Raw genomic sequence first — 23,292 nt, forward strand, 5'->3', positions numbered from 1 at the left:
GTCACGCAAAAGAGCCTAAGAAGAGGCTGCTGGATCAGACCAATGGCTCATCAAGTCCAACATCTTGCCACCCAGATGATGATGATGATGATGATGGTTATTGTTATTATTATTAATAGGATTTGAGCACCAGAGCCCCCTCCTCTCCTGTAGTTTCCAGCAATGGGTAGAATAATAGAATCATAGAATTGTAGAGTTGGAAGGGACCCCGAGGGTCATCTAGTCCAACCCGCTGCAATCTCAGGAATCTCAGCTTAAGCATCCCTGACAGATGGCCATTCCACCTCTCCTTAAAAACCTCCAAGGAAGGAGAGTCCATAACCTCCAGAGGGAGACTGTTTCACTGTCAAACAGCTCTTAACATCAGGGAAAACTTTCTGATGCCGAGTTGGAATCTCCTTCCTTGTAACTTGAAGCCGCAGGTTCAAGTCCTATCCTCCAGAGCAGGAGAAAACCAAGTTGTTCCCTCTTCCTCTGACAGCCTTTGAGATCCTCTTTTAAAGTCAGCCGAGTTGTAGTCCAACAACATCTGGAGACCCAAAATTGAGAAAGGTTGTTCCAGACTGTTGGGGAGTCCAGCAATTCCAGGAGGACGACAGGTCAAGGGGCTGGTTTTTATTTCCTTTATGGTTTTGGCATTCCATTTTCTTCATTTTGGGCTTAAACTCGGAACGCGTTTTTCTGCACCAACCACCCAGGACTAGAGTCAGACATGGAAGAACATAGGCTCGTTGCCCCACCTAGTGGCAAGAAGTTGCAAAGGCGGTTAGTGACCCAAATCTCATGCAATATTGCCCTTCTTCCCTAAAATAAAGAAAACAGCGTGCAAAATGGGGCCACCTCCTAGATACGGTTTGGGTCTGCACTGGGGAAAACCTTCAGCTATGCAGAAAAATACAATGCAGGTCTGAGTACTTTTAAGAGAGGGAAACCCCCCTCCCAACATATGAAATCTACAGTACCACAACATCTTATTCTGGGAACAGCTGTGAGCCCTGAACAGGGAACCAGGCAGAAGGCCTTCTCTGTGGTGGCACCCTGACTTTCTAAAAGTCAGAAAGTTGTTTGTTTCTTTGACATCTGATGGGAGGGTGTTCCACAAAGAAATAAACAACTTTCTGACTTTTAGAAGACACCTGAAGGCAGCCCTGTTTAGGGAAGTTTTTAATGTCTGATGTTTTATTGTATTTTTAATATTTTGTTGGAAGCTGCCCAGAGTGGCTGAGGAGGCCTGGCCAGATGGGCGGAGGTATAAGTAATAAATTATTATTATTATTATTACAGGAATCTTAGGGCATTTTCATTTTTTTTTAAAAAAAAGTACGTTTGTAATGCATAAGGCTGTGAAGACTGACTTTGAAACCTGGCAGACCTCAGACGCCAAAGGATAGGACAACAGCCGTCCCCTTAACTAACAGATGAGTGCAAATTTGTAAGAATGAACCACGTTTTCTTGACGTTGCAGAATTCAGGTGTGTGCCTGGCTCTTATCAGAACACAGATTTTAATTTTAAGAAGGGCAGAAGCATTTGATACCTGCAAGGACACAGGCTGCCTCAGGAAGCTGTGTCATTGCTTTCTCGTCCGGTTTCAAAGAAGCACTTAAACTGGCAATCTTCTATGACGGTTACGGGAAGGATAATAGGGGAGGCGACCTCCCAAACTTGGAAGCTCGATGGGCTCAGGGGATGGGGAACCTGTGCCCCTTCAAATGTTGTTGGACAAAGTCCCATCAGGCCCAGCCAGCATAGCCAAGGGTCAGGGATGATGGTAGTCGTAGTTCAACAGTATTAGATGAAGCTCTCCATCCCTCATCTAAACAGAACTTGCTGAGGCTCCAGAAACCACCTTTGACAACCCCCTTCCCAGCATCTAAAACTTACAACTGTGCTATTAAACCCCTAGAGCTTTGAAAAATTAAGCATGCTTTGGGGCTTGACATTTAATTGTATTCCCTCGGGGCTCTGTGTCTTCCTTAAATAAAACCTTGTGATACAAATGCATCAAAATAATGGATTTTTTTTTAGGGGGGGAAAGAAACAGCACAGAAATGATCTTGTTTCTACCTATTTGTTTGTGGAGGGGTCGTTCTGCCCCCTTCCCAAAATTCATTTTCTACCAGCAGCTCACAGCTGTCTATGGAGTCACAGATCAATTCGGGGTCCAGGGAAGCTGTTTACCAGCTCCATCTGGTACGCAGGATGAGACCCTCCCTGCCCGCAGACTGTCTCGCCAGAGTGGTGCATGCTCTAGTTATCTCCTGCTTGGACTACTGCAATGCGCTCTATGTGGGGCTACCTTTGAAGGTGACCCGGAAACTACAACTAATCCAGAATGCAGAAGCTAGACTGGTGACTGGAAGACCATATAACACCATTCTTGAAAGACCTACATTGGCTCCCAGGACATTTCCAAGCACAATTCAAAATTTTGGTGCTGACCTTTAAAGCCCTAAACGGCCTCGGTCCAGTATATCTGAAGGAGCATCTCCACCCCCATCGTTCAGCCCAGACACTGAGGTCCGGCACCAAGGACCTTCTGGCAGCTCCCCCACTGCGAGAAGTGAGGTTACAGGGAACCAGGCAGAGGGCCTTCTCGGTAGTGGTGCCCGGCCTGTGGAACACCCTCCCATCAGATGCCAAGGAAATAAACTGACTTTCAGGAGACAGCCCTGTATAGGGAATTTTAAAAATGTCTGATGTTTTACTGTGTTCTTATATCTGCTGGAAGCCGCCCAGAGTGGCCGCGGCAACCCAGCCAGATGGGTGGCATATAAATAATAAAATTCTTATTATATTATTAAGGAAGCAACATTTTGCTTCTAACATTTGGCAGGTAAGATGCAGGTATATCAGAGACTGCAAGCACATCTCTGACCCTGTCCTTCAGCTGCTTCACTCTTGAGCCATTTCCCCTAGACCGGAAATCCAGTTGGTGGTGCAAATAATAACATTATTATTAGCAATTACTCTGTGGCGGTGAGCGGGGTGTTTCTTGCTGCCCCCCTTTCCGTTGCAGAACTGCACACAACCAGCTCACGCCATCCATTTGATTTGTTTATTTAACTTGCAAGCAAAGGTCTCCCGCTGTCCACAGCTGTTTGATTCACCTGCCCCGCGATGTAATCACCTCTATGCTAAAAATAAAATTAAAACGGTCAATGATGGGGCGGGACACCAAAGCCACAAATGTTTGCTGGTGGCCCAGATCCCCGGAAGGGGCTCCCTGGCTCATCAAACGTTCTAGGCCAACCCGGGGGAAAACCTGCAAGGACCCGTCGCTTGGGCAGAAGTCCAAACCTTCCCCGTTTCACACACTTGCCAGAGATTATAGGCAGGCAACGGGTGGGATGCAAAGGTAGGGAGGCAGACACGGAGACCCTGCAGCCATTTTGGAACGAGGCTGCCGCCATCTTGGATAAGAGCATTCGTCTCCGAATCTGCCATTCTGCCGGGTCGTGTCTCCGTGTTGCGGCCAGCGCTGAAACTTTTAAACTATGGCAGCGGCCGGTGTTTGGGGCAAGGCCCCTGCGCCTCTGGTTAGAAGAATAAGACGTACTGCATCGCCTTGCTGGTATAGAAGGTCTGGCCTGCAGAGTGGAAGTCCTTCAGCACTCCTGAGAGGAGAGGCGGGACTTGAGTTTCCCCGGCTCCAGATAAAGCGCTCTTTGCTAGACGCAGCGCAGACTGTGCTTGCTCTAACTCGGCTGGGGCGGCCTGCTTCCCTGGGTGTAGGAGAAGCTGTTTGGCGCATCGGCCTCCCAGGCTATGGAAAAGGGAAACGGCACGTGAGCGCAAAGAGCTAGGGAGGGGAGAAGGCGGTGGAAAGACCAGGACTGAGCTCAGCTTTGCTGTTGAAATGGACCGACGGGCCTAGGCTCTCCCCTCTGGCATCACCCTGCTGTGGGAGCTTCCTGGCTGAGATCTCCACTGTGTCCTCTGCTGGCGCAACTGGGGAGGCTGCCACTGGGCTTGGGGGCTCCCCCTCCAGGCGACCCTCAGCTGGGACTCCCGGAGCAGCTGAGAGCTGAGGACAGCTGTTTCCCGGTTTGCTGGCTAAGTCAGGCTCTCTTCCCAGAGAGACACACCCAGGAACATCCCGCTCTGGGGCCATGGGCTCTCCTGAGCTGCCGCACCAGTCCCCTGGCAGCACTTCGGGAACGGGGAGATCCAGCGCTTGGCTGCCGTTTCCTGCGGAGGTGGGCAGGCCCAGGTCCCTCTGGGGTGCGTCATATCCGGGAATGCTCTCCCCCACCTCTCCCGAGCTGTCGAACGTCTGCTGGCCTTCCCCAGCTGAGTGTCCGGAGAGGGTGCTTTGTTGTTCTGTCCCACCAGCTTCGTCGGCCTCCGCAGTCCTGTCCCCACCGGGGCGCACCACGCGGTCGAGAACAGCGGGCTCTGTGCTCCCGGAAGCCTCCTCCCTCCCTGCCGCGGGCTCTGCCTGTTGTGCGCGATCCTCGAGCCTGACCTGCTGGTGGCAGAGGGGGCATGTGTCCTGCACAAAGAACCACTTGCGCAGGCAGCCGTCGTGGAAGAAGTGGCCGCACGGCACGATGACGGCCAGGGTCATCTCCTGAAAGGGGGCAGAATGAGGCGGTTAGCGGGGAAGTGCCTGGAGGGGCAACGGGCAGCGCAGCCCTGAGGTAGAGCACCTGCTCAGCATGCAGAACTTCCTTGGCATCACCAGTTAAAATAGAGCAGGTGGTATATTGGAAAACTTGCTGGAGACCTGCTGCCAAAGTGGAACAGGTAATCCTCAGCCTAGAGTCCTTCCACCCCCTTCCAAAGCTGGAAAAACTAGGCTGTCAGGGACTGGACTAAGGAGGAATGGTGGGGACCATCGCCCACCCTTTCTGAACCTTTCTGGGAAGAGGAGGACAGTATAGTTTTACAACAGTGATTTGCAGAAGGTCATAGTTCAGAGACTGCAGAAGGGAGAAGCAGCACTAGGGCAGAGACAGCAGACAGACCCCCCCCCCAAGGACCCGGCGTGCATTGAAGGTAGTAGAACAGGAAGCTCAGAGGCAGAAGCTCAGATCAGCTGACGCAGGGATGACGTATACAGTCATACCTCATGTTACGTCCGCTTCATGTTACGTTCTTTCAGGATACATCCCGCGGAGACACGGAAGTACCAGAAAGGGTTACTTCCGGGTTTCGCCGCTCGCGCACGCGCAGCTGCGCAAAATGACGTCATGCGCAGAAGCGGCAAATCGCAACCCGCGCATGCACAGACGCGGGTTGTGTTCTTTTCATGTTGCAAATGGGCCTCCGGAACGGATCCCGTTCGCAACCAGAGGTACCACTGTAATAGGAGAGACGGAGGAGGTGGGACTTTACTCAGAGCAATGCCATTACCCAAAAGAGATGGCATTTCTATGTTCTCTCTGTGTGAGTATTGAATACAATACTTGGTAAGAACTCTTCTTTATCTGCTTCTTGGCTGCCATCATGGGAGGCACTGGATTCCCTGAAGCCTAATATAGGCTTTGAGAAGGAGGAGGGAAGGCTCTGCCAGAGCCTTGTCCCTCCTTCCCAAAGCTTAGCGTCTCGTTTACCCAGCTTTGGGAAGGCAGCGCGAGGGCTGGTGGGCATCAAATGTTGTTGAGGGCCACCCAAAAAGAACTCGAGGGCCACATTGGACTACCCTGCTATGGAGGAAACCGTGTTGGGCTACCCACAAGTTAGTGGGGATAGCCTAACGCAGGGCTCCCCAACCTGGTCCAGTATTGACTCTAGATTGAGGCCCTAACCCAAGCCAGTCCCCCAAATTAAAATGAACAAGGGCAGGTGGGGACAGACGGTCCAGAGGAGGGAACTGTGGGGGGTTGCGGCTCACTGACATTCACCTGGAAGCAAATGGCGCAGACGTCATTGTGGTCCAAGAGTTGCCTGCTGGTGGCCCTTGGCAGCAAGCTGATCTTCTTGGCCGCCTCTCGGCGGAGCAGGAAGCTCTTCCACCCGGAGTGGGCCCTCAGCCAGACGTTGAAGTAGCAGTGGATGATGATGACGGAGGCCCCCAGCCAGCTCCACTCGCCAAAGATGGACTCCCAGGTCCCATAGGCCACCACGCAGACGGCCACCAGGAACTCCAGGACGCGGCTGATGGCATTGATGTAGTAGACAATCTCGTCCATCTTCTCCATCGGGGTGTCCTGGAAGAGCTCGATCATGAAGAGGGTGTAGATGAATAGGGTCCCCATCACCTGAAAGGAGGAGGAGGAGAACCATTGGTTTCTCCAGCCAAAGCTGAAGGCCCCAGAGGTCCAGACTGGATCAAGCCCAGAGCCCATTGGCCAGCAACCGATGGCTACTAGCTGCAATGCCTATGCACCATTTTATTATTTCATTTCATTTCATTTCATTTTTTAATTTTATTTTGACGAAGTAAAAATCATAAATAAATAAGAATAAAAATGTGCCACCAAGACCATTCCATTGTAACTAACCAACCTCCCAAAATGTCAACACTTCTTGCAATGGTTAGACCCCTTTCCGTTTTAACAGTACAACTTCTACAAACACCTTCCATATCTCCTCAAAATCATTTCTCCTGCATATTCCCTGTCTTACCTTAATGGCACATGTTAATGTATCATTAATACCTATATCCCACACCTCTTTATACCATTCTTCCATTTTTTATTCACCTTGCCCCTTCCACTTCCTAGCGATAATAATTCATGCAGCTGTCAATCAATTTGTGAGCAAGTCCTTCATAGCCTGTGAACCTTCCACCCCATCGTAAATTGATAATAGTGCTACCTCTGGACTTTTGGTCAGCTTTAACCCAGTGGTATCTAATTATCTCCTTAAATGCCCTTTGCCAAAAAAATTATACATATTTACACTCCCACCACATGTGAACATAATCCCATTTCCTGGCATGCCTTCCAACATAACACCGAATAGTCCTTGTTTATTTCATTTAATCTGACTGGTGCTAAATACCATCTCCAAACTAATTTGTAATGATTTTCTTTTATTCTTATACCACTTGGGATGCACTAGCAAGCGCATCATCAGGGCTCAATGGAGAAAGCCCCCCAATTCTTCCCAGCACCTGGAAAGCAGAGGTATCCTGCCTCTATACAGAGGGATAATGATGCTCTCCTGACACCACCATTATGTGTCTTTAGAGGCCAGGCAAAAACATTCCTCTTTGGCCATTAATTAATCTATGGCCTCAGGGGCCCCGGGTTACGGGTGCCCAATGGTACCCAATGTGGATATTTTCACCCCCTCCCACTGCCAGAATCTCCTGATATGATGTTTTCAGAAAGGAGGGGGCACAAACTGCTCTTTGCTTCTTCCGCTCCTGCCTGACTCTGTGTGGAGTCTGAGTAACACTCATGCAAGCCAGTAGCTCTTTAGTTTTAGTTTGCAGTAGCTGTTAGAAATAAAAGAAGTTATCCTTCACAGCTTTCTTCTGTGTTGTTCATACTCTGCTGAGTTCGGTGCCCACAATGGACAGTTGTGGGTCCAGTGCGCTTAGACCTGCTTTCCAGGAGTGGAAGGTCTCTGGAAGTGCTCGAGTTCACCTAGACCATTCGGGGCAGAACCAGTTGTTGAGCCCAGTTGTTGGCATCGGCTCAAAGGCATACTGACACCCATGACGTAACGTGACGTGGTGGCGCTTCCAAGGCTTCGCAGGGCCTTGGACGTTGTCTGGGAACTCGCATCGGGGTTCCGGTGCGACTTCCTATAGGAACCAGAAGTCCCTTCGGATTCCCGCATTGTGGGTTCTGAGCACCCACCCAAAAGATTTGTGGGGGCCCTGGATGCCCCCACTAGAATTGGCACCTATGTATGGCCTGTTAAGTGTGGAAGGGGACTGGGACTGTTATCATGATTATTTTATTATTATGCTCTCCATCAACCACCCACCACCCCATGAAAACTTAATCCACAGCAGTGACCAGAGGAGGAATAACTGCTGAGAGCAGCGCAGAGAGTAGATTTGCAATAATAATAATAATAATAATAATAATAATAATAATAATAATAAATTTATATTCCACCCTCCCCAGCCAAAGCCAGGCTCAGAGCAGCTAACAACAATAAAAGTAACACAGCATTCTAAAATCAATTCATTTTAGAATCAATTCAAAATCAAATCCATGGCAACCATTGGGCTAGAGTTCTGTGAGGATTACCAAAGGAGGGGGTCAGACTGTGCCTTGGCCAAAGGCCTGGTGGAACAGCTCTGTCTTGCAGGCCCTGCGGAAAGATGTCAAGTCCCGCAAGGCCCTGGTCTCTTGTGACAGAGTGTTCCACCAGATCGGGGCCACGGCCAAAAAAGCCCTGGCTCTGGTTGAGGCCAGCCTAACCTCCCTGTGGCCTGGGACCCCCAATATGTTTTTGTTTGAAGACTGTAAGGTCCTCCGTGGGGCATACCAGGAGAGGCGGTCCCGTAGGTACGAGGGTCCTAGGCCGTATAGGGCTTTAAAGGTTAAAACCAGCACCATGAACCTGATCCTGTACTCCACCGGGAGCCAGTGCAGCTGGTATAGCACCGGGTGAATGTGATCCTGTGGCGAGGACCCCGTAAGGAGTCTCGCCGCAGCATTCTGCACCCACTGGAGTTTCTGGGTCAGTCTCAAGGGCAGCCCCACATAGAGCGAGTTACGATAATCAAGTCTGGAGGTGACTTTCGCGTGGATCACAATCTGCAGGACCGAAACCAGACGCCTTTATCTGCCCCAGTTGTAACGGAACATGCCTCTCCTGAGTCAGTCTCTACAGCCACAGCAGGCGCTATAATTCTCCAACACTTTGACTTCACCCCCAAAAGGCACACTCCTTTGTGGTCTCCCCAGACAGACAGATGCCAGCCGCCATTACTGTTCTACACGGTATTTGGACACAGTATTTTTTAAAGGAAAACCGCCATGAGCACAGATGCCCTCATGGGAAAGGCGTCCCAGAAATAAACCAGCTCCGGCTACGGGCAAAAAAGGGGCAAGTGTACCTGCAGGGAGGTCAGCATGCAGCTGGAGACGAGGATCAGGAGCCAGAAGTCCATGTGGAAGAAGTGAGCGATCTTGTACGCCATGAAGCCCGGGAAGACCAGGAGGAAGAGGCACATGCTGATTCCCCGGAAGTGCTTCCAGAAACTCCTGAAACAACACAGCTGGAAAGCTCAGTGGGTGGAGCACGAGGCTGTTAGGGTCGTGGGTTCGAGCCCCACACTGGGCAACCCCCGTGTTGCAGGGGGTTGGACTAGATGACTCTAGTTGTCCCTTCCAACTCTATGGTCCTGCGATTCTAAGAGATGAAGGGACAGTTTGAGAGGCCCACGAAGGCTGCTGCAAAGTCCATCCCTATCAGCTACGGCCTCAGATACGGAGCTTGGATGGACCAGGGCATAGCTGTTAACGTTTCCCTTTTTTTAAGGGAAATTCCCTTATTCCAAATAGGATTCCTCGCAAGAAAAGGGAAAAGTCAACAGCTGTGGACCAGGGGCCTGGCTCAGCAGAAGGCAGCTTCCTATTTAAATCTCCCAGATCCAGAACACAGTCGTACCTTGGAAGTCAAACGGAATCCGTTCCAGAAGTCCGTTCGACTTCCAAAACGTTCGGAAACCAAAGCGCAGCTTCTGATTGGCTGCAGGAAGCTCCTGCAGCCAATGGGAAGCCCCGTCGGATGTTCGGCTTCCAAAAGTACGTTTGAAAACCGGAACACTCACTTCCGGGTTTCAGAAGCCGGTTTGTTCTGGAGCCAAGGCGTTCGAGATCCAAGGTACGACTGTAATGAGGAAACAGCATTTTACTTTAGGGCAGGGTCGTAGCTGAGCAGCAGAGCATCAGTTTTGGACACAGAAGGTCCCAGGTTCAACAACAGACAGCATCTCTGAGGTAGTGCTGTAGAAAAACTCATTCCTGAAACCCTGGAGAGCTGTTGCCAGTCAGAACAGGCAGTACTGAGGTAGATGAGCCAATGGTGTGACTCTGCATCAGTCAGCTTCCTATGAAGGCTGTGTGAATAGGGCTTGCTTAAGTTTTCAACTTTCAAATTCGCCAAAATGATGAGGGGTGCTAAAAAGTCGTAACATGACTTGGGAATTAGAAAGGTATTTCGGCTAAATTTATATAGTTCAGTTTCGCTTGGTACAGAAAAGGTGTGTAAAGTTGCACAGAAACAATTTAAAAATGATGCCAAGGACATGCATTATTATTCTTGTTGTTGTTGTTGTTATTTAGCGTTACCTGACATTTTCAGAAGGCAATATTAAAATACTTTGGTTTTCTCAAAGCTTTTTATGTGCTTTTTCATCAAACGTAGACTTACCAAGCTAAATCCGCACAGCCAAAAGCGTATTTTTAAGCCCACTCACTGAAGAAATTTGCAAAAACCAAGCTTCACCCTTAAAATGATGCATACTGCTATAGGACGATTAAAAGTACATATATATTCAGGTGTCCCCCTTTATAGACACACAGGTTACATGATGTGTAGGAACTGCTATTTGAGAAAGAAAGGGAGATATCCAGCCCCATTGAGAATATGGGCCAGGCTGTACATCCTTCCAGACCTGCCTTCCCCAAACTGGTGCCCCCCAGATCTTTTGGACTACAGCTGCTGTCAGGCCCAGCCAGCAATTGCCACTCCCTATTCTCGCTCTCTAAGTTGTGGCGGCCACTTTGTGTTAGGCCACGCCCCCCTCTACTGTGGCCGCCATTTTGTGACTGGCGCCAACGACACTTCCTCAAGCTTCTGCATCGGCCCCAAAATGTTGGCGGCTCCTTTCTGAGCACCCCTCGACAGTGAGGCTGGGCTTGCTTGCGTGCAGGGAATGCCCACCCCACCCCCTCCAGGCTACGCAGATTTATAACCTCGAGGACATGGATCGCGCCCCCTGTTCCCGTGCGTCCGCACAAAGGAGAAAGCACTGTCACCTGTTGCGTGTAGCCCCCAAGCCCAACACGATGGGGTCGGCTATTTCGATCATGGACTGCAGGGTGGACGTCACCACGATGAAGAGGATGATGCTGAGAAGGAACGTTCTTTCCAGGAGCTGCAACCCAAGCAGGCCGGTTTGGAGGGCAAGCAGCAGCAAGGTCACACCCTCCGTCACACCCCTGAAACAAGGGGAAAAGTAGGCACCTGTATATTGGATTTTTACCCCCGTGGCGTGGTTCAGGGGGGAAAAAAAAAAAGGATGGGGAGAGAAAATCGCCACTGGCCAGTGCACCTCTCTAGACTTAGCGGGTAGTGGCTTTTTTAAAAAAAATGCTCTCTTATTCTAGATAAATTTGGGGACTTTTAGACTTTCTGTCTTAAAGAAATTGGAGTGCCTGATCACCTCATCTGTCTCCTGAAAAATCTCTATGTGGGACAAGAAGCTACAGGTAGAACTGGATATGGAACAACTGATTGGTTCAAAATTGGGAAAAGAGTACGGCAAGGCTGTATATTGTCTCCTTGCTTTTTTAACTTATATGCAGAATTCATCATGCGAAAGGCTGGGCTGGATGGATCCCAAGCCGGAATTAAGATTGCCGGAAGAAATATCAACAACCTCAGATATGCAGACGACACAACCTTGATGGCAGAAAGTGAGGAGGAATTAAAGAAACTTTTAATGAGGGTGAAAGAGGAGAGTGCCAAATATGGTCTGAAGCTCAACATCAAAAAAACGAAGACCATGGCCACTGGGCCCATCACCTCCCGGCAAATAGAAGGGGAAGAAATGGAGGCAGTGAGAGATTTGACTTTCTTGGGCTCCATGATCACTGCAGATGGTGACAGCAGTCACGAAATTAAAAGACGCCTGCTCCTTGGGAGAAAGGCGATGGCAAACCTAGACAACATCTTAAAAAGCAGAGACATCACCTTGCCAACAAAGGTCCGTATAGTAAAGGCCATGGTTTTCCCAGTAGTGATGTATGGAAGTGAGAGCTGGACCATAAAGAAGGCTGATCGCCGAAGAATTGATGGTTTTGAATTATGGTGCTGGAGGAGACTCTTGAGAGTCCCATGGACTGCAAGAAGATCAAACCAATCCATTCTGAAGGAAATCAGCCCTGAGTGCTCACTGGCAGGACAGATCCTGAAGCTGAGGCTCCAAGACTCTGGCCACCTCATGAGAAGAGAAGACTCCCTGGAAAAGACCCTGATGTTGGGAAAGATGGAGGGCACAAGGAGAAGGGGACGGCAGAGGACGAGATGGTTGGACAGTGTTCTCGAAGCTACCAGCATGAGTTTGACCAAACTGTGGGAGGCAGTGGAAGACAGGAGTGCCTGGCGTGCTCTGGTCCAGGGGGTCAAGAAGAGTCGGACATGACTAAACCACTAAACAACAGCAAGACTTTTGGTGGCTCCCTGGTTGTGGAACACTCTCCCCAGGGAGGTCCATTACATATTTTTAGGGGCCAGGCAAGAAACATTCCTCTTTTCTTGTGTTTTGTTAGCCCCCAAATGGAAAACAAGTAAGGTCCCAACTAAAGAAGAATGGCAGCTTAAGATGACGTGCCGCTTGCAGACTTAACATACAGAATAAGAGAACAAGAAGAATGTTCGTTTAAATAAGATTGGAAAATGTTATGGGAGAAAATTGTGTGCACTTGAAAACGTGGGCAGCATTAAGATGCATTCAATAGTGCAAATATGTTTTGATGGATGTAGTAATGGAATACTGAATGGTTTTGTTCAGGGGTCAGCAATCTTTTTCAGCAGGGGGCTGGTCCACTGTCCCTCAGACCTTGTGGGGGGGGGGCGTACTATATTTTGAAAACAAGCAAACAAACAAAAAACGAATTCCTATGCCCCACAAATAACCCAGAGGTGCCTTTTAAATAAAAGGACACATTCTACTCATGTAGAAACATGCTGATTCCCGGACTGTCCGCGGGCCGGATTTAGAAAGCGATCGGGCTGGATCCGACCCTCGGACCTTATTTGCCTACCCATGGTCTAGGCAGCTGCTCTTTCAAGCTCTCTCACCTGTGCATCACGTTGCCGTCCTGGAAAGCGCTGTAACCTGCCAGGTAGAACTTGCAGAGTTTGAGGAGGGCCAGGGCCAGGTAGGAGACAGTGAAGGTGAGCCCAATGAGGGAGTACGGGGTGCTGCAACATTCGGCCACACTATGGAGAGGGAAAACGTTAAGAAGCCTCCAGGATCAGCCCAGGCAGAGGCCGTCGAGCCCAGTACCCTGTTTCCTAGAGTGGCCAAACAGGGAGATGGAGGGAAAAGCCCTTCTCCAGCCGCTGAGACTCAGGAGGCCACTGCCAAAGATTTATCCTTTAAGCACCACACTTGCTTTCAAGCTAGGGGCTATCGCTCTGCCACAAGACAGCAAACCCTGCACTGCGGGAAGTTATTAGGATTCTAGGGGCCTGTCTGGACTGCGCCAATGGCTCAGCGATCTTAGGGTGAATATAAATTTGATAAACAATGGTAATAATCAATAGTTATCTGGTCCAGCATCCTGTTCTCACAGTGAAGAAGAAGAAAGACACAGAATAATAGAACTGTAGAGCTGTAAGGGAACCCTGAGGGTCATCTAGTCCAACCCCCTGCAATGCAGGGGTCTTTTTGCCCAACGTGGGCAAAATGTTGGCATGTTCCAAGAGCCCTTTCCATTCCTCATGGCTCAACGCAGCAATGGGCATGGCCGAGGGGCCAAGCGCACCAGGGAGTATGCCATGTCAAAGGTTGGAAGCCAACTTAATAATAATAATAATAATAATAATAATAATAATAATAATTTATTTATACCCCACCCTCCCTGGCCAGAGCCGGGCTCAGGGCAGCTAACACCAGTAAAATTACAATAAAAACATAAGGGGGGGGGGGGGAGAGAGAAAAGAAAGGGGAAAAAAACAATTATTTAAAATACGGGTTAAAATACAAATTTAAAATTCAGACTCATTTTCATAGTAGCCCATAGATCAAAACCATAAGGGGAGGGAAACATAAGGGTGAGACTGAGTCCAAACCAAAGGTCAGGCGGAACAGCTCTGTCTTGCGGAAAGATGTCAAGCCCCGCAGGGCCCTGGTCTCTTGTGACAGAGCATTCCACCAAGTCGGGGCCAGTACTGAAAAGGCCCTGGCCCCATCGGAAGGGCTTTTCCCATGGGGGATGGAACAAGCTTGTTTTCTGCCGCAGAACCCAAACCAGTGGATCTGAATGACAAGGAAGGAGATTCGCAATAAAAATTAGGAAGAACTTTCTGACGACAAGAGCTGTCGGACAGTGGAATGGACTCCCCTCGGAAGGTGGTGGACACTCCTTCTCTGGAGGTTCTCAAGAGGTTGGGGGACCATTTGCCGGGGCTGCCTTGGCTATGATCCCTGCGTTGCAAGGGGTTGGGCTAGATGACCCTTGGATATCCCTTCCAACGCTACAATTTGATGACTCTGTGGGAAGTTGCTGCTCACTTCCCCTCCCCGACGCACCACCTTCCTACCTGCTGAGGAAGATGAAGACCAAGCCTTGCTGGGGCAAAGGGTTGCCAGAGGAGGAAGAAACCAGGGCACAGATCTGCAGAGTGAACAGTGCCAGCCAGAAGACCAGGAACAAGAGCGGGACAGCCAGCTGCCGCCAAAGGGACATCGCCAGCGCCACCAGGCGATACACCTCCAGCACCTGGGGACAAGAAAAGGGAGGCCAAAGAGAACCGCAAATTAGACTTGGAGCAGGGATGTCCAACCGGTCGACCGCGATCAACTGGTGGACCCCGGCGATGTTTGAGTTGATCGTGGGCTCTTTTTCCTTTGTGGTGGAAAAAGAAGATCTGGCCCTGTCCTCCATTCACACATGATCGCTAGATAGGAAGACGGAGTTTGCGCCGTGAGGCTGTTTTTTTCCCTGATCAATGTTTTGGTGAGCGACTTTTCCCTTTCCCCCCTAAAGAAAGCTCAACATCTTAGACCTGCCCCTCCCATAAAAGGTCAACAACATTGACCAGAACCCCCCAAAAAGTATACCACTTTGATATCCCCCCTAAAAAAAGCTCTACAACTTTGACCTGAACCCCTAAAAAAGGGGTAGATCACTGCCATCTCTTGGGAGTTGGACGTCCCTGATTTAGAGGAACTCTTTGCTGGGGGCCCTTCCTGTCTATGAAGAATTCCGAATCAGGACCTCACACACATTTTTGATAACATTCGAGCCAGATGCTCATGCAGTTCTCCAGGATCCTGGAGCATTGGATTGGGACTCCAAGCAAGAGCTCCCTGGAAGAGTTGGGTAAAGGGACCCCTGACCATTAGGTCCAGTCGTGACCGACTCTGGGGTTGTGGTGCTCATCTCGCTTTATTGGCCGAGGGAGCCGGCGTATAGCTTCTGGGTCATGTGGCCAGCATGACTAAGCCGCTTCTGGCGAACAAGAGCAGCACACAGAAACGCCGTTTACCTTCCCACTGGAGTGGTACCTATTTATCTGCTTGTACTTCATGCTTTTGAACTGCTAGGTTGGCAGGAGCAGGGACCGAGCAACGGGAGCTCACCCCGTCGTGGGGATTCGAACCGCCAACCTTCTGATCGGCAAGTCCTAGGCTCTGTGGCTTAACCCCCAGCGCCACCCGTGTCCTGAAGAGTTGGGTGCTTGCTTGCAATTCCTTTCTGACACTAAGAGCTGTTTGGTGGTGGAGCAGTCTCCCTTGGGAAGCAGTGGACTCTCCTTCCTTGCAGGTTTTTAAGGTGGCCATCTATCAGGGATGCTTTAGCTGAGGTTCCTGTCAGTTTGCATTTCTTAGTGCAGAAAATATTGATCTGATGTGTAGAAATCTTTCCTATTCTACTGAGTTCAAGAGGGCTCTGGAAGCTTCTGGAAGCTTCTGTGCGTGAAAGAAACAAGCAAAAGGTTCATGATGTTTGAGTTATACCTTCAGAGAAGCTGAGGACAGCTGGCTTCAACTGGTTCTCTTTTTTCTTTCTGTCAAGGTCATGCTAACTATAAAAGTAAGGCTAGAAGGAGCCTGGGTTCACTCTCTCTATTTCTTTCCTTCTGGTGTGGTGTTTTGTACATAGTGGTAAGGTTTAGACTTATTATAACTTATTGTAAGTTTAAGTTAAGTCTGCTGCAACTGGATTTCTTATGGGCAGTGCCAAACCTGAATGTATTGGATTTGTGACCATTATGTTCATTTGCCTTCAGTAGCAGTAAAGCTCTGTAGATGAAATGTTGCCTCTGGTCTATTTTTTGGGAATCCTGCAACGTGTTTAAGTTTTTACTCTAACTATACATTAGAGTTCTGCTCTGGATCAATATTGAGTATTACAGTATTTTTCGCTCTATAGGACGCCCTTTTTCCCCCCCGCCAAAAATTAAGGGGAAATGTGTGTGCGTCCTATAGAGCGAATGCAGGCTCCTTGGCTTCAGCGATAGCAACGCGAAGCCTCCAAAGCGCAGAGGGAACACTCCTGCCGCACTCCAGAGGCTTCGCGTTGCTTTCGCTGAAGCCTGGAGAGCGAGAGGGGTAGGTGTGCACCGACCCCTCTCGCTCTCCAGGCTTCAGGGATAGCCGCCTGAAGCCTGCGGAGCGCAGCGCGAGTTCCCGCTGCACTCTGCAGGCTTCAGGTTCCTTTCACTGAAGCCAGTAGAGCAAGATTCTCCTGGCTTTAGCAGAGAGGGAAAGCTGTGCAGCGCCCCTTCAGCCAAGCGGGAGGAGAAATGGAAGGGGCTCCGTTTCTCCTGCCGCTTTGCTGAAGAGGCGCTGAGAAGAGAGGGGGAGATTTTTTTTTCTTTCTTGTTCTCCCCCTCTAAAACAAGGTGCGTCCTATGGCCCGGTGCGTCCTATAGAGCGAAAAATACGGTATTTCAAAGACAGTTCCTTCACTGCAGGGAGCTGGACCAAATGATTCTCATTCAGCAATTCTATGAGCTAGCTGGACCCAAAGGTCTGGGGTTCTTATGAATTCTAAGCTTCCTTACGACTGAACTATGGAGGACGGGTATGCACAAGGACAAGTTGGCAGGGAGCAGCTGCCAATCAGAAACTGCTACGATTCGAAGGAGCGATCCCTTTGGACCTCCTTCATCACCTGAGCAACCTCCCGGCAGGCGACCGTTGCCCATTGGAGAGGAACCACCAGGCAGGAGGCCACAACGTAGAGAGCCTCCATCGTGGTGAGAGCTGTGGCGACGCTGTTCACGGCGGGCAAGGCCCGAAGCGGGAGGCAGCACAGGCGGGCGGCCAGAGGGAGGAGTGGAGCCCCAAAGAGCCACACCCGCTTGGTCTTCAGCAGGAGGGCGCAGAGGGTGGCAACGATGACTTGACCTGGGGAGGACGGGAGGAGAAAAGTAGGGGGGTCAGGCGGGTGTCCCAAATGCAGGAAGGCAGGGCTCTGATAACGTCCTTGTCTGGATGTAGGACGGAGAAGGGTTTGGAAGTGCGTGTCGAAACCAGACCACAATGATAAAATGCACATCCAATGCTCCACCCACTTTTGCCCTGGCCCCGCCCACCTGGCCCCTGGAAGGCTGCCCAGTCGGAAACGTGGCCCTTGGGTTAAAAAAAAGTCCCCACCTTTTCTGCATATAAGCAGATCAAAGAGCAGTGGAAGAGAAGGAACAAGCTGGAAACCTTCCCTTTTTTTGCGGGAAATTCCCTTATCGCAGCATCGTTTCCCGCTGCTATCCCGGATTGTTAGATATCCCGTAGACTGTCCCCGGGACAGGTGAGGCTGCTGATCCTTTATTTCCAAGGCTGCTGATCCCTTATTTTTCAAATCTGAAAATTGACAGCTACGGTTCCTCACCTGTGAGTGCCGTGGCAAAGTGGCTAAGGGCCACGGGGTCGTTGTACACTGCGCCGTGGAAATCCCGCTCCATCTCGTGGCGGATGTAGTCTCTGGAATGGGACCCGGGAAAATAGTTTGTAATGCCAAGCAGGACGCAAGCCCAAGGAGGAGCTAGCTCTCCGTTGCTTAATAAAAGAAACCTTGGTACCTCTTCCTATGACAGTTTCCCTGCCCTCTCTTTCTCCAGCAACCAAGGCCCCATTCACATATGATGTTCCTTCAGTTTTGCAAACTCTGGGCTTGTTTCAACTCCCACCAACAGCAGAGATGGCCGGCCAAGTGTGGAGCTAGGTATCTGAGCTGGATCTGAGCTGCCAGTGGCAAAGGCTGTCATAGTCCAGGCCAGAAATTACCAACTACGCCACATTTTGTCACCAATGTCAGAAGCATTACCCAATCCTTGGCAAGTTGGTAATGAGGCTCCATTTTCCAGCTAGTACCCTGGCTGCATTTTTCTGCTGCTCCCAGTGCCCAAGAGCTAAGAATATCCTGCGATTCTGCAACTGAACTACGTGATTACAGAAACGGGAACCTAACACAGGACTCAGCTTCTTGAGTCTCCCATTTTTACTTAAAAGCAAGTTTCAAGTCTTTAGGACTGCAGTGTGTCCACTGCTCGGGGCGGGGGCTTCAGAGTCTCGCCTCTTTCTTTGCTTTCCCCGTAAACAACAGAAGTACAACAGTATGCAAAAACAGAACCAAGTGAGGGCTCTCTTTGTGTAATTTAGACAGAACTTCTCTCAATGCGGAATTTTAAACCCTTCCTTTTGGAGCCAGGCATACGTACACTTCTGCAAGGATATTACTCCCAGAGGCCCACCATGATTTTTCCTGACCCAACCACTCTGGGAGGCTTCCAGCAAAATAAAATAAAAAACACAATAAAATACCAAACATTAAAAATGTCCCTAGCTGCCTTCAGATGTCTCCTAGAAGTGAGACAGTTGTTGATTTCCTTAACATCTGATGGGAGGGTGGGTGCCACTACCGAGAAGGCCCTCTGCCTGGTTCCCTGTAACCTCACTTCTCACAGGGAGGGAACCGCCAGAAGACCCTTGGAGCTGAACTTCAGGGTCCGGGAAGAATGATGGGGGTGGAGACGCTCCTTCAGGTCTACTGGGCCAAGGCCATTTAGGGCTTTAAAGGTCAGCACCAACACTTTGAACTGTGCTCAGAAACATACAGTGGTACCTCGGGTTAAGAACTTAATTCGTTCCGGAGGTCCGTTCTTAACCTGAAACTGTACTTAACCTGAGGTACCACTTTAGTTAATGGGGCCTCCCACTGCTACCGCGCAGCTGCGCGATTTCTGTTCTCATCCTGAAGCAACGTTCTTAACCCGAGGTACTATTTCTGGGTTAGCGGAGTCTGTAACCTGAAGAGTCTGTAACCCAAGGTACCACTGTACTTCCAAGATTTGACATAGGCCTTGGGCAGGTGGAAAGCACCACTGGAAACTCCCACCTGCTCCTAGCAGGCCCCAAAATGTAGCTGCACCTCGCAAAAGATGTAAAAATGGCAAGGACCCGTCCTTCAGCTCCTGCAGTTTAGAGGCAAAGGACCAGGAGACTACAGCGCTCCTAGTTCCTTTTGCCATTGCCAGGAACTTTTTTTTGAGCGCAGAGCCTGCTCCACACCACCTGCTGCCCCCCCCCCGACCTCAAGCCCTTCCTTTCTAGCAAGTCAACTCTATGATCGGCCGCTTCCAGTTCTCAGAAGGAGGCAACCGAGTCCTTACCGGGCCGTCTGGTGGCTCACATACAGCAGCAACGCTGTCAGGATGTAGAGATACAACTTCACAAGCATCCGGACTGGGAGCAGCAAAACCACCACACACACCAAGTGACCTAAAACAGTGAGGAAGAGGAGAGAGAAGCCAACATTTTAAACACTTATGTCTGCCTGTTTAGTTTTGCAGAAAAGCCCTTAGCTGCCTTCCGTCAAATGTTCAAGGGTCAGGCTGTTGTGCCAAACACTTGCCTGAACCCCTCTCCAAACCTGTGAATATTCTGCCCGGCCATGATTGCAACTGAACAACATAGACCATGGCAGTAGGCAAAGAACTCGGTATGCCAACGAATCTTAATTCTTTTCTGATTGAGAAAAAATGTCGAAAACTCAGCTATATAATCTAATCACCAAATGGCACCTTAAACCTAGGTTACGGTCACCACAATGGGATTTCTCTGCATCATACCCCACCCCCCAAAGTTAGTTCTTGTTGTTGTTGCTGCTGCTTTATATTTATATACCAAAGCGGTTTACAACACATTTTAAAAATAAAACAAATTCATGCTCCAAGGGAAATATTTCAGATCCTTCTCCAAGTGACATTCTGCTTTTGCCAGCTGCTTTTGCCCAGAGATCTCCCAGTGGTCACAATTGGGTCCCTGCCAGTTGCAAAATGCACCTGGCGCCTGGCTAATTTCTAACTGCTTATGACAGCAGAAAGCATGCGGCAACAGGCAGAGGGAACTTAAAATACCGGCTGATGGGGACTTAGAAAGGCCAGGGGATTGAGATTGTCTGCAAAGGTCCCACTGGGTAGAAGAGGCAGAAAGAACTGTGTACACATAACTTTGCAATGATTGTATAGCGAAAATGTCAGTCTCAGCAGAACATTAATCCAGTCAAAATTGCAACACACCATTTTTTCCACATCTGCAAACATGTTTTCAAATCCACAGGCCAGCCCTAGATTATTCCGTAGTATCATAAACCTATACTATTTATTAAGACGCGTAACAGATTATCATCTTCTCATTGCTTTCTATATAAGTAATGATTTTTTATCACTGTCACATCCCCAGTGTTTAATTACTCTTTTTTTTTTAAGCCGAAGGTACATTTGTGACTTTCCAAACTTCTGGCAATAAAAACTTACAACGGCTAGCAATGTGAGCTGAATTATCGCTGATCAAATACATTCCAGGAGAAAGACAGACCTCTGGAGCAGCCAGAATTCATAACCTGATACAGGCATCAATTTCTTCACCGGACATAATTTATTCCAGGATGTATAATTCCACTTTCTGTGTATGTGTGCATGAACATTTGAACATATACACAGATCCTGGAGCACCCATATGCAAAAATGTCCTCATTTTACATAACTTATTCCAAGTTGCATAATTTCACATTGTGTGCATGAGTGGGAAAATTTTAGTTACTTTGAATCAGGATTTTAAACACAACATGTTGACAGCTTGGGGCAGAAAGCAGCCTGGGATATACTGGTATAATCAAGGGATTATTTGCAATAGTTTGGCACGTGTTTCTGACACCCAGTTCCTCAGCACTGCTATCGGCAAGGCGACTTCTATCCCCCTAAAACCCCTGATCTGCAGTAACTCAGTTGTGTCATTATGAATAATAATAATTGCAATTATAACCCACTCTTTTACTCCAAGGAGCTCAAAACAACATAAATTCCCACAACAACCCTGTGAGGCAGGCTAGGCTGAAAGGCACCAAAGTCACCCAGTGTCGAGTGGGGATTCGAACCCAGTCCCCCAGGTCCTGGTCCAATACGCTGACCACTTCACCACAATGCCTCTTAGGCTTGTAGATTTATACTGCAACATGCAGGTCATCTAACGGTACATAAAATCACAGAAGATGGCCAGTAATCGGTTCAATAACTCCCCGCCAATGTCATCTTTTTGGCTCAAGTTGGTGGGCTGTGTTGAGAAAACAAAGCCGACACCAGAAGCCTGAATCCTGCGCCGGGCACTCTGCACATGCTCAAGAGTGGCGGCGTCAAGACCACGAGCGGCACAACCACCATTGCGGCGACTTCACCCCGTCTCCCACCTGCCCTGCCTGCATCACTCACCTGCGTAATAGGCGTTCCACAGGTGATGTCGCCACAGGTAGGTCCCCTCCGGCCTCCTCGGGTGCAGCAGCAGCTCCGCGAAGGCCTGCACATCCCACCGGTAGAGCAGGTCCAGCAAGGCGATGCTGGGCACGCGGAGCGCCACGTTGGCCACCTCTTCCAGGCTGGGCATGGCAGCTCTGAGTTAAGGACCCCCCACCCCCAAAAAACACCCCAACTCCAGCAGGGACCTGAGGCTCTGCTCTTCCCTTACCGGTCTAGCAGAGCCCAGTGGGGGGGTCTCTCCCCCCCCCAAGGATCTCTCCCTCCCCCCCCCGCAGGCCTCCTTCCAGGTGGGTGGTCTCAGGGGAGGGGCCGAAATAAGAGGGGGCAGCAACCCCAAAAGAGAGGCAGAGGAAGGCAGGAGGGAAGCTGGAATGGGGAGAGGGACGTAGGGAGGGGGCCAAATCTCTTTTTTTGGGGGGGGGTGTTAAGAAGAGGGGCGTTCACAGTTGGGAGGGGGGAGCTCGAGGGGTGGGGAGAAAATGAGATGGGGGAGGGGGCCAGGGGGTGGGGGGCGTCAGGTTTGGTGGGAAGAAACAGGAGTTGGGGGGGCAAGACTCCTCTCCCCCCTCAAGGAAAGTTAGGAGGGTCAAATAATTCTCGGGGGGGGGGGGAGGCAGGTTCAAATAAAAGGGGAGGGGGAGGAAAAGAGTGAGGACTTGGGGAGGGGGCTGCGAAAGAAGGCGCGGGGGGGTCGGGTTTCCTTCCGGGGGGCAGCCCCAGTATTGGGGTGCGGGGCCCCTCAAGGCTGGGGACCCTCCCCCACCGAGGAGGGGGGGGCAGAAAAATCCTCCTCTCCGGGTCAAGCGACGCCCCCCCACCTTGCCAGCGCCGTACTTTCACTTTCCCTCAAGCCCCGCCCCCTTGTCCCGTCCCGCCCCTCCCCTAGTGAAGCCTCGACCGCCATCTTGGCTCCGGGCTCGCCCTTCCTTCAAAGCCGCCCCGCGGGAGCCACGAGGCGCTCCAGGGACGCCAGCGCCCCTGAAGGCTGCGCCGCCATCTTTGGTGAGGGCGCCCGCTTTTTTTTCCCCCTCCCCCGTTAGGTACAAAGAAGTTGAACTTCGACCGATCCCGAAGTTGCATTACTTCCGGTTCCCATTCGTCTCTCCATCGTTCCACTCATCCCCTCCATGTGCGGGGCAAGGACGGTGGGAATGTAGCACAGGGAACCCTGCCGGGGGTATAAATAAGAATTGCAATGGAGGGAATATATCTGCATCAGTGTATTAAATAAGCAGGGAGGCAATATACAGCCTTGTCGTACTCCTTTCCCAATTTTGAACCAATCAGTTGTTCCATATCCAGTTCTAACTGTAGCTTCTTGTCCCACATAGAGATTTCTCAGGAGACAGATGAGGTGATCAGGCACTCCCATTTCTTTAAGAACTTGCCATTGATACGGAAGGGGGGGGGCATGTCTTCTTCTCCTTCTTCTTCGCTACAATATATCCATTTATTTCCAATTGTCAATGTCAAAAGGGACTAAAATCTATAAAATTCATAGAAAATCAACGTGCCAATTTGCTCAATTTCTCTAGGACTCCATGACACCTCCCCTGTCCTCCATAATCCCTCAAGCAAGGTGTCAAGACCCTAATCCTGTCAAATTGCTCTGCCAAACCCTTCCTCCAGGCGATGCCAGGTGACAGACTATGCATACAGGATG

At 50.0% G+C, this 23,292-nt stretch overlaps 1 protein-coding gene across 1 annotated transcript; it reads right to left on the reverse strand.

Annotated features, from left to right (window-relative positions):
* Nucleotides 1-3,043: 3,043 nt before the first annotated feature.
* LOC308485228 (RING finger protein 145-like) lies at nucleotides 3,044-21,857 on the reverse strand. The gene is made up of 10 exons (XM_081020779.1): nucleotides 21,585-21,857; nucleotides 19,488-19,596; nucleotides 17,708-17,799; nucleotides 16,991-17,226; nucleotides 14,412-14,590; nucleotides 12,945-13,085; nucleotides 10,898-11,080; nucleotides 8,971-9,118; nucleotides 5,849-6,205; nucleotides 3,044-4,572 (listed from the first exon to the last, which is right to left on the reverse strand). The coding sequence occupies exons 1-10, from the start codon at nucleotides 21,754-21,756 to the stop codon at nucleotides 3,802-3,804; spliced, it is 2,388 nt and encodes a 795-aa protein (XP_080876905.1). The 5' UTR covers nucleotides 21,757-21,857; the 3' UTR covers nucleotides 3,044-3,801.
* Nucleotides 21,858-23,292: the final 1,435 nt, after the last annotated feature.

The sequence above is a fragment of the Podarcis pityusensis genome (assembly GCF_964106645.2).
Source record: "Podarcis pityusensis genome assembly, chromosome: 9".
In the NCBI taxonomy this organism is placed as follows: domain Eukaryota; kingdom Metazoa; phylum Chordata; class Lepidosauria; order Squamata; family Lacertidae; genus Podarcis; species Podarcis pityusensis.

Coding starts and splice junctions, on each gene's coding strand:
- LOC308485228 (XM_081020779.1), bottom strand. CDS start 21,756: ATGCCCAGCCTGGAAGAGGTGGCCAACGTGGCGCTCCGCGTGCCCAGC. Junction 13,086..14,411: donor GTCTTCATCTTCCTCAGCAG/GTAGGAAGGTGG, acceptor CCCTCTCCATAG/TGTGGCCGAATGTTGCAGCA. Junction 9,119..10,897: donor TTGGGGGCTACACGCAACAG/GTGACAGTGCTT, acceptor GTGTTGTTTCAG/GAGTTTCTGGAAGCACTTCC.